The sequence below is a fragment of the Hippichthys cyanospilos genome, chromosome 9 (genome assembly GCF_059441005.1).
Source record: "Hippichthys cyanospilos isolate Australia breed blue-spotted pipefish chromosome 9, RoL_Hcya_1.0, whole genome shotgun sequence".
Lineage (NCBI taxonomy): Eukaryota > Metazoa > Chordata > Actinopteri > Syngnathiformes > Syngnathidae > Hippichthys > Hippichthys cyanospilos.
In genome coordinates this window covers 13,105,209-13,123,690 of record NC_142377.1, presented here as the reverse complement: position 1 = coordinate 13,123,690, position 18,482 = coordinate 13,105,209, and the positions used below count along the sequence as shown (strand labels likewise).

The following is an 18,482-nucleotide window of genomic DNA, read 5'->3' as shown; positions in this document are numbered from 1 at the left end:
CAGCTTAGTCTTGCTCAGTCCAATTGAAAGTCCATGTGGAAAATACATTTTCAGATCTCGGCTTGTTCTGCGGTTAAATATCTAATGCGACACTGTAAAGTAGCTGCTTTGCATTGCCTAGCGGTATATAATCCAGTACTTTGGTCAGTGGATTTTCTGAGGAAAAATAACAAGCGAGGCTCATTGAAATCCAGCCACATTATTACGCTGCTACTTTAAGGCTGAGAAGCATCATCAAATTCTTCACAGTTTAAGCTGCAGATTAAAGATGTCCACGAAGTTGCTTCATGTCTCACGCGAGCCGTGGATGTAATATTTTTATCACTGGAAAACGCTACATTACTAAATCATAAATCATACTTGCATGCATACATTTTTTATTCATACTTCATTAAAGCGTTTCACCGGTGTTGTGCTTAATGGAAAGCTTTGTGAATTGATTCTATAACCGGAGCGTGTTCTGCTGCGAGCCATTTGTTAGCCTTGTGGACGTACGCTAAACGGCTAGCCTGGCTTATTTCACGTGGGGAAAACATGAGCGGATTGAAAGGAGATCAGATGTTTCGTTTTGAGAGCCATCTTGTAACATCCCAAAAAGACACAGAGAGAGCGTGACTTGATTTTGATTGTTTACGTTTCGTGCAATCATCTTTAAGTTGCGACATCACCAAAATTCAGTATGCGTTTTGATTTAGACGCACAAATATGTCATGTTGTCATGCTCCTCATTGTCCATGCATGCCGAGAAGGTAAAAGAAACCAAAAACAGTAATTACCACGACGACTACTAATTATTTTGAAAGTGACGGCTTGTTGAGTGAACTCCAATCAGATAATCAGCTAAGCAAAAAAACACAAGTGCTCATTACAGGTGATAAACAGTATTAGCTTTTATTTGACCACGAACCATCAATCCGTGTAAACTGTGATTGGCTCGAGACCAGTCGAAGTAATTCAGAATAGAAAATGAGATTATTCGGTATAGAAAGTAGCATAATAAATTTAACTCGGCGCAAAAGCTCACTGGTCGCTTTGTTAGATTTCAGCAAGAGCAAATATCACAGTGAAATATTACATTTCAAGTGATAAAAAGGCTCAGTTTGGTTGTATAAGTGGAGCAAAATTGCGCTGCATCACACTGAGAGGTGTTTCTGATATTTCACCTATCTATCCCATGTATCTGAATAAGATATAATATCATGCACTAACAGCGCTAGGTAAAGTATTTCAGCTCTATTTCATTTTATTTTTTTTTGAAGCAGCTCTTGAATTGGAGCAGAGGAGCAGCATAATGTGCTGGCTTCTTAGGTGGCAGCTTTCTGAGACAAATGGCCTCTGCTTTGTTGTCAGGCTCTGTTTTATCATCTGGACCCAAATACGCCCAAATGGCGGCAGAGGCATTTTTCTTCTTTACAAGTCTTGTAGCATACTCACCTCTCATTGTTGGCATCTTTCACTGCCTAGATGGCTGCGCTGCTTGGAGAGCCGACAGAATGCTGACATTGTGCCATGTACAGTATGTATGCCATTAATTTAAAGCGGTACCTTTTGTGAGGATCATGTGTGGTTGTGGCCATTTAAATATTGCTTGTCCCATGAGGTATTTGGGAAACTGCACAAATTATACACAATTCTCTGAGCGTTTGTATTTTGATATTTAAATGCAGTCAGTGAGGTGACAGACAGAGAGAAAATGAAAAACAGACATAAATTAATTTGGTAGCTGGGTGCACGTGCGTTTGGTCTAAATACCGGCGCATCTTCATTTTCGTGCAGGTGTAAATCTGTGTTTCTGTGTTTGGGAATCGGGTAGATCGCATTGTGCATTTTTGGGCATGCGGGTGACCGCTCTCCCAGCACAGGGTAGCGTTGCCCCACCAAAAGTTGCAGGTTAATCTTTACAGAGGGATCTCCTTTAGTTTTCTCTTTGTTTAAAATAAGCAAAGTGCATGCTTACACTGGGCAGTGGTTCTCAGTGTGTCATGGCACACAACAGGCGTGGCCTCCTCCAGGCCAAATTAACATCACTAGCCAGAGGAGGTCTACTTTCAGATCTGTGTACTTTGCATGCGTCAACTTTTTCTGGCATTTTCCGCCATCTAGACAGTCCGGGCTAGTCAGGTGCAAATCATTGAAAAGGATCGGGAGGGGCCGCTCTGATTGCGCAGTAGGAGACGGCTGCTTAGATGCTCTTATGGCACGCACCGCCTCTGTCTATCTGCGCCAAGCTGCGCCTTTCTACCAAACTGACCCCACCCTGACCTGCGCCTTAGTGATTGCCAGACCTAAACCTAAGCAACAAGACAGAGCCCACAATGGTGCATGTACTACATTGTAATTTTGCTCCTAAGTCCACCTCTGTGACTAATTGCATTTTTTTCCCCTTGACCATTAATGTACAAAACGATCTCCAGGCAGTACTCTCGCCTGTTGCCTCATTGTTAAGAGATGATTCCTTTCCCCTATAGAGAATTTAAAAGGTTCCACCAGTAGATGAAAAAAATTGCTATTTTAAGCTTCGGCCTACACATCTCATACATTCATTGTCATCAATTTTACTCTTCGCTAGGATTTTCTCTTGCCCGGCATCCATGTTTTTGCTGGCAGTTGAGTGTTCAGTCCCCGTATGGAAAATTGAAGCAGACACACCTAACGGGATGCAACAATTCAACACCTTGATAAAATAATTTTAACTTCTTATCTTACAGCCCTGTAACACTGGCATCACAGTGTGATGTGTTTCTGTTAGTTTGCCTGTGAAGCTCAGTAATGCAATACAAATATCAGGACAACTTTCAATATGTGGCAAAGCAGTTCTACATTACTGTGGCTTATGGCATTGAATAACTGGATAGTTGATTTTGAGTTGGTCTGAATTATCTGGCGGCAAAACATGCTGACAAAGTTAGAGTATAGATTCATGTGCAGCAAATAATGACAGCATTGTTAAATAATAGACTTCACTATTAGTACTAATAGAGAAGTTGAATGTATGCAATTGTTGTAAATGGAAAGGGCACATAAAACTTAAATATCGGCAAGCATTAGCCATTTGGCTGATTACGTTTCGCCGATGTGTGAAGGGCCATAATGTGCCGAATTAAGTGGCCAGTCGATTAATCGGTCGGCCCCTAAAAATAACTATTAATTAGTTTATTCATTAATTAGTTGTCGATTAATAGATTCATTGTTATACAGTACATTTAACTGTGAGGATTTCAAACCGGAATTCTGAACATTCATCGAAAGAGTCTACCGTTATGTGTAACATTATCAGTGGTTGATTTGTGCCATAGTCCATCAGGGAAATAAACTAACACCGCTCACAAAAAGTGCAGGATATCCCATCTTTCCTGTAAAATTTCAGGATGAATCAAAAATGCGCCTTAAGCTTTCAAGGTAAAACTGAAGTTGACCTGTCAGATTTTAAATACACGTCAACTCAATGTGTGAATACTTTTTCCTCAACTTTTTCTTCTCTAACAAGAATCTGAATGGCGAAATTCACAACAGATGTCTGACCTTGATTTAAACAATACCTTCCTTGGTTCAATTAGAATTGTTTATTGAAATAGTACTCGTTGTCGTCGTCTGACGTCATCATTCACATTTCCACATGACACCAAAGTGACACCAAGCCATGGTGGTTAAGTGTGTTTCAGATTTCTCACATTGTGAGCAGTCAGTGAACGCCTCGCCAGTTTAACGTTGAATGCGCTCTAAACATTTGTTTTTCCTTTTCTTCGTGACGCAGCTGAAGTTCATTTTGCCACAAATACCCAAATTTGTGCACTATCCGTGTTGCACCACGTTTATTAATGTGTGTATATACCAAAAGACCACATTTAATAAATGAGGCGAATGGAATACCTTTAACCAGCGAAAACCGGTCCATACCTTGCCGCTCTTAATTGAATCAAGTGGAGACATCATAATCTTTACATGATCCTCTCCGTTTTTAGTAAAATTCCCGTGTGTGAATAAGGATGGACTCGGACGGTGGTTCAGTCTGATCGCTTCTTTTATTGAAAATATTGCCATAACAACCTCAACTAACACGAGCTGTTGTCAGCTGCAGCAGGCACTGGCTGCTAACAGCCAACTGACTTCCGCCCTCTAGCTCATCCCACTGCGTCTTGTATTTGGGGAATTACGGTAAATTACGGTAAATTACGCTAAATTACGGTAATTTCTTTGGCTACTCCTTTCATTCATGTTGGTGACGAAATAGCATGGAGGTGATGCTGTTTTCCTCGGCACATGCATCATGAGGGTTTGTAGAACATTCTAGAGAATCTAATTAGGTTCCATGGAGCTACTTGACAGAAACTTGAAACTCGCACCGATCTTATGAAAAGAATTTTGTATAATCTTCTTTAATATTTCCCTTCAGCAGCATACTAAGTAGGCTTAATTGTCATTCTTCTCCCTCTGCAGCTATGTACAGCGTGTGCTCTAGTGGCGGCAGCGTGGCACAGGGATTTGTCTAAACTGACTCGGTAGATAATTGAAGAGCACACCTTTGGGGTTCTCTTAAATCTTCCATCCTTACACTCCCCCACTGAATTTGATGTAATCCTCATGTGGAAGTTAAAGATGCCTAAGTCGTCTTCCTTGATGGTTCCGGCGATGATCCCAACACAAATATCCGTCTCGGTTGATTATAGCTTTGGGCTTCAGATATAGTGGAATCTCAGCCAGACATCCGAGTTGCTCTTAATTAGGTTCACTTGTGATTACCCCGCTTCGTTAAGAGGTTGTGCCTTTCTGTACCACTAAGGCTTGTTTAGATCTGCTTTGTGCTCAGGGCTGACCTGTAAAAAATCCTAATTCCCCCGGCAACTGACGTCACACTTAACGACCTTCTTGACGTTAAGTCTCCTTCTGTTTTCATTACACATACTTATGTAGACCAAAGGAAATGTGTCATATTTGCTTAATCGATCGTTAAGGGATTGACCAAATCTGTGGAATTCGTTGGTCCTTTACATATTATAGCAAAATAGAGTGCACTACATGGCGACAGCCAGCAGAGGCATTGTTGGTTTTGGCCTACATCCACACAAGACTTTCAACAGACAAAACATTCAAAGAGAATCATCCACCCTACTCCCAAAAAATTCTGTAAGGAAGAAAAAGTTTTTGATTATTGGCCACTTCATTAGGTATATTTACAATTCATTCATACTGTGGCCCAAAAAAAAAAGAAGACTTTTAATGTTCCGTTTTGCTTGACGCTGTCAGATATGACGATTAGTAGACTAATTGACAATTAATCAATTGTCAAATTAATCGAGAACTATTTTGGATAACCGAAAACTAGTTTTGAGGGTTAGGGTATGGTTCAGAATTCCTCTCACAAGTAAAAAAAAGTAAAAAAAAAAATCTCTATTTCTATAGCCCTCCATGTAAGCAGACATAATACCTTTGTGTTTAATTAAAAAGAAAAAAATATTGGAAAATATTAACTTTGAAAAAAGATTAAACACTATTGCCCATTTTCTGGCGTGTCATGGTCTAAACCAACAACTGAATCTTAATTTATTTATGTTGTATTTCACTGTGCTTGTGAAATAAAAAATAAAAAATAATTGACAGATGAATCTCTTTAAATGACTATACAATAAATCAATGTTTGTAGCTGGTATAAATTTGACAATATGATTATTCATGTATCGTCGTAGTCCACAGAGTGCATTACAAACATGTTGCACAGCAATGCAAAATACAACCCTATTAAGAAACAGTTAAATTAATAACTATGACAATGTTAGTCATAACACAATGCTTTTATCTTCTACGCTGATCTTTTACGCCTTGTATTGAAAGTCATGAAGGCATTGTGAAAATAGGGCTGGTGAGTGTTGAAAAATCTTGAACCAGTAAACTTTGCGAGTTCCATATTAATCCTCATTTGCAATCCGTGAGCTCTTTCTTCTATCATTTTTACAGCTTGCGCAGTTCCCTCATGTCTGTTGAAATGGTTTATTTAACAGACACAGCTGGGGCCTCTTCTCTGTTTTGTAATGTTGCAAATTGGAAAACTTTTTCTCCCCCTTGCTCTTTTGCTCTCTTGTTGCAAAACCTTGGATTTTTCATGCTTTTGTTGTAGTAGGGATGGTGTACTTGCCAAACAGGCCAGAATCGATGTTTTCCCGAATTTGCCTACAAAAACAATCCGAAATACTGCTGTTTGTAGAAAACAATTTTATTGCCTCTGAGAAAAAAAAAGTGCAAATAAAATGAATAACACAATTTTAGGTTGACTTATTACAGTCATTAGTTGCATTCGATTCCTCATAATGCCTGTCAGGATATTTATGAGCAGCTGTGTTGTGGCCTCTCAGAAAGGACAAAAGCCGTATCAGAGGCGAGTCATGCTGTTTATCTCCTTCCCCTCAAATACTTGTGAAATCGTAATAAACCGTAAATCTAAGATGGGAGGATGATCGTTTCTCCTTGAGAAATTCAGTGTTTTGGTAGTGAAAGTACATCCAATCTTTAGTAGACTAAACTCTGTGACTTTTTAACCCCCGGTAGACATTTCAAGAGTCTGTAAATATTTTTGAATAAGCGCACTATGCAATTACCTCAGCCTACACGCCCACCCGGTGTTTTTTTGGGTGCACTGACATTTTTATTATTCTCAATTCTTGAGGCTAAATCATTACATCCTGAGTGAAGAGAGAATCTAGTTCTAAGACTACGGTGGTTGTTGCCTCGAACTGTTACGGTGTCTCTATGGAGTCAAGAAGAGTTTTTGGGCTTGTTATAGCCAGATACAGTAAGGAAAGTCTTACTTGCATAAAGTTGGCATTTTACATTGTCACTTCTGAAAATAGACAAACCATTAGTTGATTAATCGATCGATGATAATTACTTGATTGTGTGAATGCCTTTTGCCAAACATGGGTCCTAGTTCGGCCATAACAATAACCAGTATAGTAAATAGAAGGATAGATGATTGTTGACTAAGATCCGGATTTTGGAACCGATTACGATCAGCAAGTTTAATCACACACGAACAGAACAGACCTGATCAGAAGGTAGACTAATATGTCGATTTAAACGTTTATTTGCTGCGTATAAACCATGCCCATTGAAATGCATTGGGGAAAAAATAAGGACAATTGAAACCCTGAAAAATCTTTTTAAAAGGGTCAGAGGTTTGCAACTTTGGGTATTGAAGGAAAAATGAACTTGAGCTGAGTCGTTAGGAAAAGGAAAAACAACTGCTTGGAGTGCATTCAACGTTTCGCTGGCGCGCTGCGTTCAATGACTGCTCACAAAGTGGGAATTCCGAAACACACTTAACTCGCAACAAACATATAATTTATAGATATGAACACAATAAAATATGAAGAATGTAGGAAGATGAGTTTTATTCTGTTTTGCTGTAGTTTTACATTGTTGCTAAACTGTTAATGCTTTTTATACACAGTAACGTGGGAAATACCAGAATTTGACCCTAAAACTAAAGGTGTGTCCTATATACAGGTGCGTCCTGTATTTGGGGAATTACGGTCAGTTTTGGTTTAAAGAAAAGCTATGGAAGTATAGCTACATTCGGCTGTTAACTTCTGTAGCCGATTTTTTTCCTTCCTTTGCTTGAAATGACACTCAAATGGAAACAGAACTTTAATACAGAGATGATTCCACCTAATTGGACTGATTTGAATTGTCCAGTCAAGTGACTGATCAATTTCCTTTTCCTTGTGTGAAATCACGGCATCAGCAGATTGTCCTTTGTGATGTTGGTTCACTCAACACAACACTATTTTAGCTTTCATATTCATATAATAGACTGACGGATCAGAGCAAGTTTGCAGCTACTTAACTTGCCCCTGCAGGCACATTCTGCTTCCTTTCTGCTTTAATACGAAGGTCAAGGAAAAGGGTCAGGAACAAATCCGGCCTCCTGGAGCTGGCGCACATCGTTCTTCTGAAGGCCGCATGAATGGGGGACCGTGTAGGTTGAAGGCAGATTTTCTTGTATAATATAACTTCCGCAATTGACTTTGAACAGCGTGTAGTCTCGATGTCTGCTGTAAGTTCGGAGTGCCCCCGCTGATCTCCAAAGGCAGACGTCCAATTTATTTATAGCCGTGTTGTGGGTGTGAGGAAATGGGGCTGTGGCTGGAGGAGAGGTTGGTGTTTGTCTTAGGAGAAGACGCTTCCTCAGAACCAGACGGAACTCATCTTGTCGGCCGCAACGGCTGGGAGGGGTGGTGGTGGTGGTGGTGGTGGGGGGGGGGGGGGGGGGGGGGTGCTGAATCACACAGCCCAAATGGAGATGACCCAAAAGTAGCCTCTACCTTGGTAAACACACAGGCTGCTCATTGGTAGCATGTGTTACATTCCTCCATCCCATCTCAGTATTCCACTCCAGTCTTTTTATGCCCCCCCCCAACTTTGACTTTAAGTCCACCCACTTGCTCCCATTTCATACAGTTTGTTCTCTTATGTCCTATGTCATATGTTTCTGGTTAGCCTCCTCTGCACTGCCATTTTTTCCCCGCTTTCAATGTGTTACAATAACAAAAGATACATTTGAGTCGACAACTATACAGCATGCCAAGAGACTATGGAAGAATAACAGGTGGAAAGACGTTTTTTAAATAATTCAAGCTGCAAATGTTCATCTTTACGGGGCTGAGCAAGGTTGAATGAATTTTTAACAGTGCTTTTCATTCAATGAAATTGCAGATGTAAACAGTCACCGAAGCAGATTAATGTTATAGCTCGAAATTGGAATCGGTGGAGAAATTGCGGGGGAAAGCTGAGATGAATTCACAAAGCTGAAATGCCCAAGTATGATGACAAATGGTTCATACATTACCAAATACAAATATGCAACTTTGTCCTCTAGTGGTTCTGATTAGTATACAGTAGAGATGAGTAATCGGATTGGATCATTAGTATATATTGTGCTATGGTTTTCCAGCTTTTTTCATGCACACTATCACAATTGTTCCCTGACTTACAAGTTTTCTTCATGCGGTTATTGTGCTCACAACTCAAAACTTATGTTATTGCAAATCTTGCCATTGAATTAATGGAAAATTGCCAGTAAGCCATTCCACTTTGAGCATCAATTTTCTCAAGTTTTTTTTTTGTTTTTTTGTTTTCCGATTGAATTATTAAAAACTAGCAATGCACTGTAAAATATACAAAGTAGCAATGGGACATTTGACTCTTTAAGAAGTGCCGTTCACAAACCACTAAGAAGAGCCATTCAAAAGGCTGCCTTTTTTTATGTCTTTTAGTTCATTTGAACAAAGTTTTACTCATAAAATAAATACTGATTAAGCATCCAATGCAATTCATGAAGTACTTTGATCGTTTAACTGATGGAACTTTAGATATTGTCCTTCTGAAATACTGTAAGTAGTGAGTACATTAGATTACATAAATCACTAAATAAACATTAAATATGTAGAGTGTGCATCACACCATGAATAAAAACACAATAACAGCTGTGTTGGTTACAGACATTCACATACACATTAGGGATGCTCGGGGCTTAGCTAAACACAAATTTAGCGGCGGCTGTGCTCGCTTTCCATGGTTTTCAATAGCATAAACAGTTGCAATTCGCACTTTCTTGGAAGCCAAACAAATGGTTTATTGACTGTTTAGCAAAACATGATTGGTGCTTCAGTCTCTGTTCAAATTTACAACCTGCCAAACTAATGTGCAGCCATATTGTGGTCGACAATGGAATTACACCCTGGAATTAGACCCACCCTGTGTATATTTTTCATCTGTCTTAAATAATAATATGATGCGCATCAAATCATCTTATTATGCACACTTTAGTATTCAATATTGTGATAAACTAATGCGTCCATGATCTTAAAACTATTGGCTATCAACTCATTATAGACAGTGCGTAGTCAACTAATTGCCTTAATGGTTTGCGCATTGTTACCTATGATTTTTTTTTTCCCTATACCCTGCGATTATCTTATTACGTTGTAGTAAACAATTCCTTCAGAATCAACAACGTGTTTGACCGTATGTTGTATGACTTGACTTGTGCGCACTAACAATCTCTCATGGTACAGTAACCCGCACCTCCACCTCTCTAACCTCCTGACCTACTTCCTCAGGTCTGTGATATGTTTCCGTCACCAGCATCTAGTGCTCCTCCCACAGCTTTTATTGGAAACAGAGCATCCTACCGGGCTCTAGCATGTCAGCTCCTAAATAAACCGAGCACAGGAGAGAGGCGCAGCTACGGCTGTTGATACCTCGGAACATGCAAACAAACAAAGACCTTTGAATAAGAAGGATAAGGAAAATAGTGAAGGCATTTGAGTGTAATCCCGGCTACTGTTCATGAATAAATCAAAACCTTGTGACTTCTCAGGGAGAAATTACGCCACTCCGCGTACACACGCATGCACATGCACGCGCATACACACATTAAGTGGAGTGCAAAAATATGTCAGGTTGAATTCCAAGTATTTAGGTTGAGCTCCGTGGAGGCTAGGTTTAAATGAAAATGCTGTCATACTACTGAGCTGCCTTCATCCCATCATCTGTATACCATGATAGCGCGCTTTCCCATCATAGGCCCAAACGATCCTGGGGTTACAGCAGAATTTCTTCCTGTTCTTCTTTTAAAATTCTGACGAGGCAGTATGAGACACATTGAGACGTAAAGGCTTTTATCAAGGGTTTGACTTGGTCGTTACCCACAGAAGGTCGCTCACCATCCATTTTAGGAGCACGGTCAGGAGCGGTAAAGACTCGGACATTGAGAACTGGATCATGGTTTCATTCCTGCTTGTGAACAAAAAGCTGACATGATCATGATGATCTTTTTTGTGTTGATAAATTTACCCCACATATGTCTAGATAGAACTGATACCACTGAACAATTTGAGTAGTTAAAGGAGAAAAAATATTCATAAATAACTTCAATTACTATGCCTAGAAAAGCATTTCCAAACTTAGAAAAAAATGCAATGTTTATAGTTTGCAAAGTGTGTGTACAAGGGTTAAAGTGTAATGTTTAAATTGTGTAGGAGGGCTAAAACCTAAAAACACATACCATTATATGGCCTCTCTATATATCATGGAAATATCTGTAATGTATACCCCTATGCTAAATGTGATTTTGCTGAAGTTATACATCCCCGTGAGAGCTTTTTAATATGTACCATATAATAAAAAAAGAGCACTTTTAACTGTAACGCCGATAAAAATGGTAGCGACAAGAAAAAAGCGAAGCTTTCGGCTTGCTGACTTTTCACCGTCAGAAGGGCCTTCATCAGTCACTGACAACGTCTTATTAAAGGAAAATCACTCCAGCCGAAATCCATTTGCTTTGGCAAGTGTGCGCCTATTGATTAATTCATTATTAATCAATCAAGAGTGGGGCTGGATATCTCGGGACATACTAATATGCTCTGGCACAGTAGTCGGGAATCACTGCAGTAATACAGCTTTGTATTAAGAGGTGATAGTATTAAACCCAGCAGCTTTTATTGCTTTGTGTTTTCAAACGGTTCTGCATACAGACGACATTATTAAAACCATCCCTCTTCACACAGAGATGCAACAATGCCTGAAGACGGTCATTTGCATAACGCCCCCCATTCACATGCAGCTACACAACTGCTTGCCATTCATGAATGGATGTGACGTACCTTTGAGTTAGAGAAGTGTGCCTTTCAGTATGCAAACAATAAATTATGAGCAACATGCTTAACCACGCCTCTCAGCTGACCAATAAGGAGATTAAAAGTGTTTGCTATGATTTAGAAGTGTTTGTGTATAGTTGAAAAATGTTGTATTTACATTCGACATACAATTACACAAGATCTGGCGCTCTACATGACTTCTGCTTCCGGTGACCCCCGATGGAGTCTGTGTGCCGGTCCGCGGGGATTTGCAATTTGTGCGAATGTAACTGACGGCGTTGTTATTTGCTCTCATCGGTGAGTTGCACCACTGGGAACACTGACCTGAATACATTACATGAGAGCATCAAGTTTCAAAGCATCTCCAAGACGTTTTTAGTGGAACCGCTTTTCCATCAGCCAGCTTCAGTCCACAGTTTAATTAGAGCCCGCGGCAAAGAACCAAGCAGACGCCTCTGGCTAATGAGACCTCAGGAATAAATATCATTGGCACAAAAATATTATTGGTCTGTAGTGGTTTCATGTATTCTGATGTGTTCCTTTTCAGGTCCGAAAACCTGCAGCCCCAAGCAGTTTGTGTGTAAAGATGGCGTGACGTGTATCTCGAAGGGATGGCGCTGCGACCGCGAGAAAGACTGTCCAGACGGCTCAGATGAAGAGCCGGATGTTTGTAAGTGTTCACCCCCCCAAAAAAGCCCAAACTGAAGGCATGCTTTTTTTTTTTTGTTTTTGTTTACTCTGATTGTGTGGATCTGGCTGCATTTACAAGTCAACCTTGGCTGACTTTTAAGCTCTCAGAGTACATAATTGGAGCTTTGGTGGAACTCAATGTTTCTGCAGCTCTAAATTTGTGCATCTTGTACTGTAATTTACCGACGTCGAGATGATTCGGGCTGACTGTTTTTCTCTTTCTTTGTTTTTATATGCATTAATAAGACATACTTACCTTCATTGACTTTTTTTTTGAAGTAAAAATGAATATAATGCAGCTTGAAACTCAACATTGAAGTAAATGTTCCGCAATCATGGTTTTCAGTCTAATTCAATATTTGAAACATGCATCACCGGTTCAAGTAGCCCAGTGCAAAATATTTTTTTGGGGGGAGCATATAAAAGAGCATATAAAAGGTTTTGTAAATTTTTAAAAAACAATAAAATATTTTATACTAGTTTTAAAAAGACAATTTGAATATGCAATATTTTATGTCCTTAATGCATTGCCAAGTTATCAAATTGGGACTGAGTACAGTATTATTCGATCCTCAAAATCTGGTAAAAATGTGATCGGGACATCTCCAAAAAAAGACTTAAAACAGACCGCTGTTCCAGCCATGTTTGATTTGATCAACCTTGGAACTTCATTTGTAGTGGTATCTCTTTTATTCAGTAACACCATAAGAAAAATCATGTAACATCATCTGTTTTATTTCTGTCTGGTCCACCCAAAAAAAAAAAATATATATATATATATCACTTGTTACAATGCACATCTGTAAAAAAACAAACAAGAAAAACCCAAAGGCATACAAACTTTTGAAAAGGAGTAACACTATGACTTTTAGTGATGCGTTTTTCATGTTCCAGTTAATTTGCTCTTATTTTGAGAAGAATAGGGTTACAGCATTAATAAAAAAAACTGAATTAGATACTAGAGAGATATTAAAACCTCACATAGTCCCCGATGTGCCTTCAGGCATTCCCACTTGAGAACTGTTGGATTGATTTGTTTTTATGAGTGAAAACAATGAGATGTTTTGTTTGCTTTGCATAGAAGTCATCATGCCTTAAAGCTCAGGGTCATAGTGATTTGCGTTGTTTGTTTTCTTTTTCTTTTTTATCTAGGATGGATGGGATATCCTTTTTTTGCCCTCATAACGCCACAATAGATGGGGTCATGAAACAAATGTAAACCAAATGAACTCAAAAGAAAGACAACTACAATCTCAAAGTCTATATTAGAGATGAAATGCTTTCAGGCTGGATCTCTGGCTGCAGTGTCCCTGGTCAGCTTTTCAGAGGGAGTTTTCCAAGAGGGCATGCCATTTGGACGTAGAGGAAAAAAATGCGTGTCTTTCTGTTTGCGCATGTGTGTATACGTTTGACGTGTTGTTGGAGGGTTGGCATAGAGCAAGAGACTGGGAGGTGAAGCCTCAAGTTGAAGTCTAGACGCGAAGACTGTAAGCAAGTCGGTCTGGAAGTCATTAAAGACGCGCCCACAGCAATGGAGAAACCTGCTGTTTTGCACAACCTGCTCTTTCCTCCTTCTCCTCATCTGTGGGCGGGCCTGCTTCCATGTCTCTATCTGGGACAGAGACAACAGTGACTGCATCTCTTGTCTCATTCTACGTCTCGCTTCTGCCAGAACCTCTGAAAAACAACCCTTACGGGAATGGTGCACTGACGGAACTTGACTTCACACTGTGGTCGTGGAAAAAGGTTGTGAGTCAGAGACAGGCCTTCCACTATATGCGCAAACGTTTTGAGAATGACCTCTTTATCAATCAGAGACCTCAGAATCCCAATTCCTTCTTGTTGAAAAGACATTTTGGACAATTTAAGGAAGAACCCTCAGCCCCATTAAGCACCTTTGGGATAAACTAAACAGATTGAAAGTCGACATCAGTGACTGAATGGACAAAAACTGCCCAGACACAGTCATCATGTTGGAAGGAAGTTGTGATAGATTACGGTTGGATTTCTTCTTCAAAATAGTTCTGCAGCAAACTACAAAAAGCACATGACATTGAACGCAACAGAAGGAGACACGTCAAATCACCACAATGGAGCAGAACCAAGTTCCCCTTTTTTTAAATCCACTTAAGCCACTGTAAGGAGACTACCATGGAATTTGGACCATAAGCCACAACTTTTCCCCTCAGTTTTAACCCCTACACCTTAAAGTCTTTAACTCACTGAAAATCATGTTTACTGTTCATACGTTATAAGTGCGCAACCTAAACATATCAAAATTGCAAAATATTTGCTTTGTAATGCAAATTTCCCATGTTGCTCAAGGAGCGATTTTACTTGTTGAATGTTATAGTACATGTCACTTTGTGCTTTTTCCACTCACAGTTTTTACTTTTCCATATTTTGCCCTCCCTCAACATGTGGTGTTTAGTTTGGCTGTTGTCCAAATTGGAGGCAGTGTTCCTACTTCAAGCCATTTGTCATAAATTTTCATTTAAAATCCTTTCAACACAGCAGCACTACATTATTATTTTAAGCCTGACATTTCTGCTGCCATAATTCTAACATGAACAAAAAAAAATGCGAGCTATGTTTACAATTAATGTGTTAATATTCCACCCCCCCAATTTTTAGGAACTAAAACTGACACAATCTACAGGATTTCAGGCTTTCCACAGTAAATGCTCAGATTTCTTTAGCAGATTGAATATCATTGTGTTGAGTGAAAAGAAGCAATTTACTTTGCTTTACTTTGGAAAACAATTCAAGATTCAAGAGTTGTATAGTCATATGCATAATAGTACTACGCAATGAAATCCTTATTCTGTTCACTTCCCCGAGCAGACTACATCCCACAATCGAGCAAATAATAAAGTAGGCAATAAAACCAAAAAGCAATACTGTAGCAATAAGGGCAGTAATAATGAAGCACTAATAAACCAATAGATTCACATTCTGAGCATATTATGGAGTAGATGGATTGATCGGTATTTTAGTGATCAATATTTTAAACTATTTTCTGACATGTTATGGATCAAAATCAGTAATAGAACAAAAAAATTCAACTTATTTTCTGCACTGTCAAATTGAGGAAAATCCCTTTTTTTAAAATAAAAGGATAGAAATCAAAACATGCTTATCAATTAATTGACAGATTACTCAATTTTCAGGCTTCTGTGCAATGATATCAGTGTAATTATTTATGGAAATTAGCATCTCTAATGTGGTCATTTCAAGTCATCAAGCAACCAACTTCAGCATAAAAACCTGCAGTAGCATACAACCTTTTGGATTGAGCCACACATACGTAGTAGATAACATGCAAAAATGATGTTAAATTTCACTTTTTATAATTGTTTCTAAATACATAGCCCATTTAAGGTTATATGAGTTTGAATGGACTGTAATTGTGGTCATCTTTGGAGCCGCCTCCGACCATCGACTTCTTCCCATGGTCATACTTTTGTCCGGTCTCTGACTCGCAAGCTTTTCCATTACCACAGTGTGAAGTCAAGTCCCGTCAGTCCGTTTATTCCAATGTTTCGAGAAAGCTTTCGGTTCAACGACGCATGAGGAAGGTTTATTGATTCTGTACGTGGATGCGGTTTCACAGCGGTCCTTGTCGGCGGGGTGGCTATTGCCAGTGAAGTCAGCCACTGTCCACTGCAGCTGCTGTTTTCCTTCCACAATGCTGTTCTTTGTACCACAGGGTACTGAGCTAGACTGGGAAAGAGGGATACTGATAGAGGACAACAAAAACCGAACGCTTGTTCGGGCATATGCCCTTTTAGGTTGGTGTCGGGCTCTTTTGAGCTCTCGGGCTATGGAATTTATTTGAGTCCTGGGGCGTACCCACCTCTGAAGCAAGGTGGCCTTGGGAACAGAAGAGGTGTAATGCTCACATCTGCTGCCTGTGGTCTGTAATAAGGGCGCTTTTACAGTCTGTTCCAACCTAAGCGGCAATTAGCTTTTTAGTCTATTGACAGCCCGTGATGAAAACCTGATTTTTAAAAGGAATATGCTTCGGCCTTACAGCAAAGAAAAACCTTTCCATCCAATGCTGCCTTGCATCACGTCGGAACGAAATGAGAATGAGTTTTTCTTTGTTTGTTCTGAATTGTCATGTATCTGACAGTTGACCCCAGACAGGAAACCGTTTCATCTGGACACTGTCGCTTTAAAGCTAAATAGCTCATCACGATAAACACTTTAACATGACACAACACCTTAAGATCCTGTTGCAGGTGCGTGCTATTCACACAAGCACACACTTGCCGGACTGCGTTAGTTTATACTCCAACATGTCTTCATTAAACTAGTTGGTTTAGTCTCATAAAAATTAGACACAACAATGCCAGCCCCGAAAAAAATCTTAGTAAGGTGTCGTGTGTATGATTTTGCGGGGCCAAAAGTCAATCTTAAAAAAAAGACGGCTATGCCGCAAAATGTACACAACACTGCCACCTGCAGCATTGGAGTAGAATATCGCGTGGGCTTTACTGATTGCCATTTTGAAGCTTTGAAATAGAACCAGGTTTATCATATTATTGTTGTAGTTAGGGATGTTTACTGTATATTAACTGAAGGGATGCAACAATTAATTGGTTTATTGGCAACTCATGGATATAATGGATCAAATTAATCAATCATCAAAATTACAAATTAGATTTATTTTTATGAGATTTTGAGGAAAATGCTAGTAAATTGGAATAGATATAGATCCTTCTTGAAAATGACCTTTTTCGTGAACATTTTGTGTCAAAGGTTTTAGTGATATTAATACATGGTATATTTGTCACAGAAAAAAATTGTATAGAAATTTTGCGTTTTTGATCTGAGTCATCATTTAGACACCTAAAAGTGTTCAAATTTTTAGAATTTCAATTTCTTGATTATATATTCTCAGATCTCTTTAATCCTTGATGAAAGCAGACTTTTATTAATGTCTGTTTTTACTCTATAAAAAAGTACATATTGCAGCCACTTCTCTGAAGTTACCGACCAAATCCGTAAATGATTCATAAAAAAAAAGGAAAAAAAGAAAATGTTAAAAAAAAAAAAAATTGGGGGGAAAGAATGGATGAAAATTTAAAACATAGAAAAATCTGATTGACAAAACAATCAACAGTTTATTCTATTGTTTGATCATGCTGTTTAATGAAATCTTGTCATTTTTAGGAAATGATGGGAAATGCAGCGCCCACCTCTGGTAATAATGCTTAATATAGTTAAACACATGTACAGGGCTGACCTTTCCTCACATTTGGCAGCTGAAATCAACTTTCGAAAGCTCAGAATACTTCATCCCCTTGTTCGTAGCAGTGATGTTCAGACAAACGGCAAACAGCAGCAAGAGCTAAATGACAGCATACAGTATATAGCGCACTATATTTAAGGGTGCGCTAGTCTGCCAGCCACCAGTCTAGGCCATTTTTAGACAAGACTGGCTAAAGCTGCCCCCCTGAAGAAGGACAAGAGGGCCCAGACTGTGTTCAGCCAAGAAAAGCGTGTCAAGGGTTTAAATTGAAGAGGGGGAGAAAGATCATTATGTAATCCCAGCAGGGCTCCCCACCGATAGTGCCGGGGAAGGCCAGAGGCACTCTAAGGGGACACAAGAGACAGACAGCCTGGGACAACAGGAAGTCTAGAATACAAGAGAGTGAGCAAAATGAACTGAAATAATATATTGGAACTAAGTAGCGGCATTAACATAGATGTTTGACATCTGCTTTGGACTAGTGGCGCGATCTTTTAGGATGACAAAATCGTCATCGTGTTGAACATTGGTCGTGTCTTGCCCGTCCTTTGCTACCTGCTATGAGAATACAACTCTTAAAGGTCATGTCGACTGAAGAGCACACTGCTGTAAAGGCAATCTCATTCCACATCTGTTCTAGGTAATTAGGCCTCTACAGTGTAGAAGCAGATGACCTCTAGTGGCCACCTTTTCCCTGCCTTGTAAGTTCAAAGGTCCACCACCATAATATTACTGATTTTCATTTCCGAGAGGAAGACAAATGAGTTCTATATTCCTTTGGGCTTCCTTTTGAGAGCGTTTGAGTCCTGAATTTATCTAACAGAAGCCAATCTTAGCGATTATTAATGTGTCAAGTAAGAAAGCTTTATTATGCTATGTTATGG

The 18,482-nt window shown here is 39.4% G+C and overlaps 1 protein-coding gene across 2 annotated transcripts in view; it reads left to right on the top strand.

Annotated features, from left to right (window-relative positions):
- Positions 1 to 18,482, top strand: part of LOC148418945 (low-density lipoprotein receptor-related protein 1-like) — a 109,806-nt gene that overhangs the window by 3,403 nt on the left and 87,921 nt on the right. For both annotated transcript variants that reach the window (XM_088424297.1, XM_088424296.1), the window contains exon 2: positions 12,199 to 12,321. In XM_088424297.1, the coding sequence (XP_088280423.1) occupies positions 12,199 to 12,321 (123 nt within the window). The remainder of the gene's footprint in view (positions 1 to 12,198; positions 12,322 to 18,482) is intronic.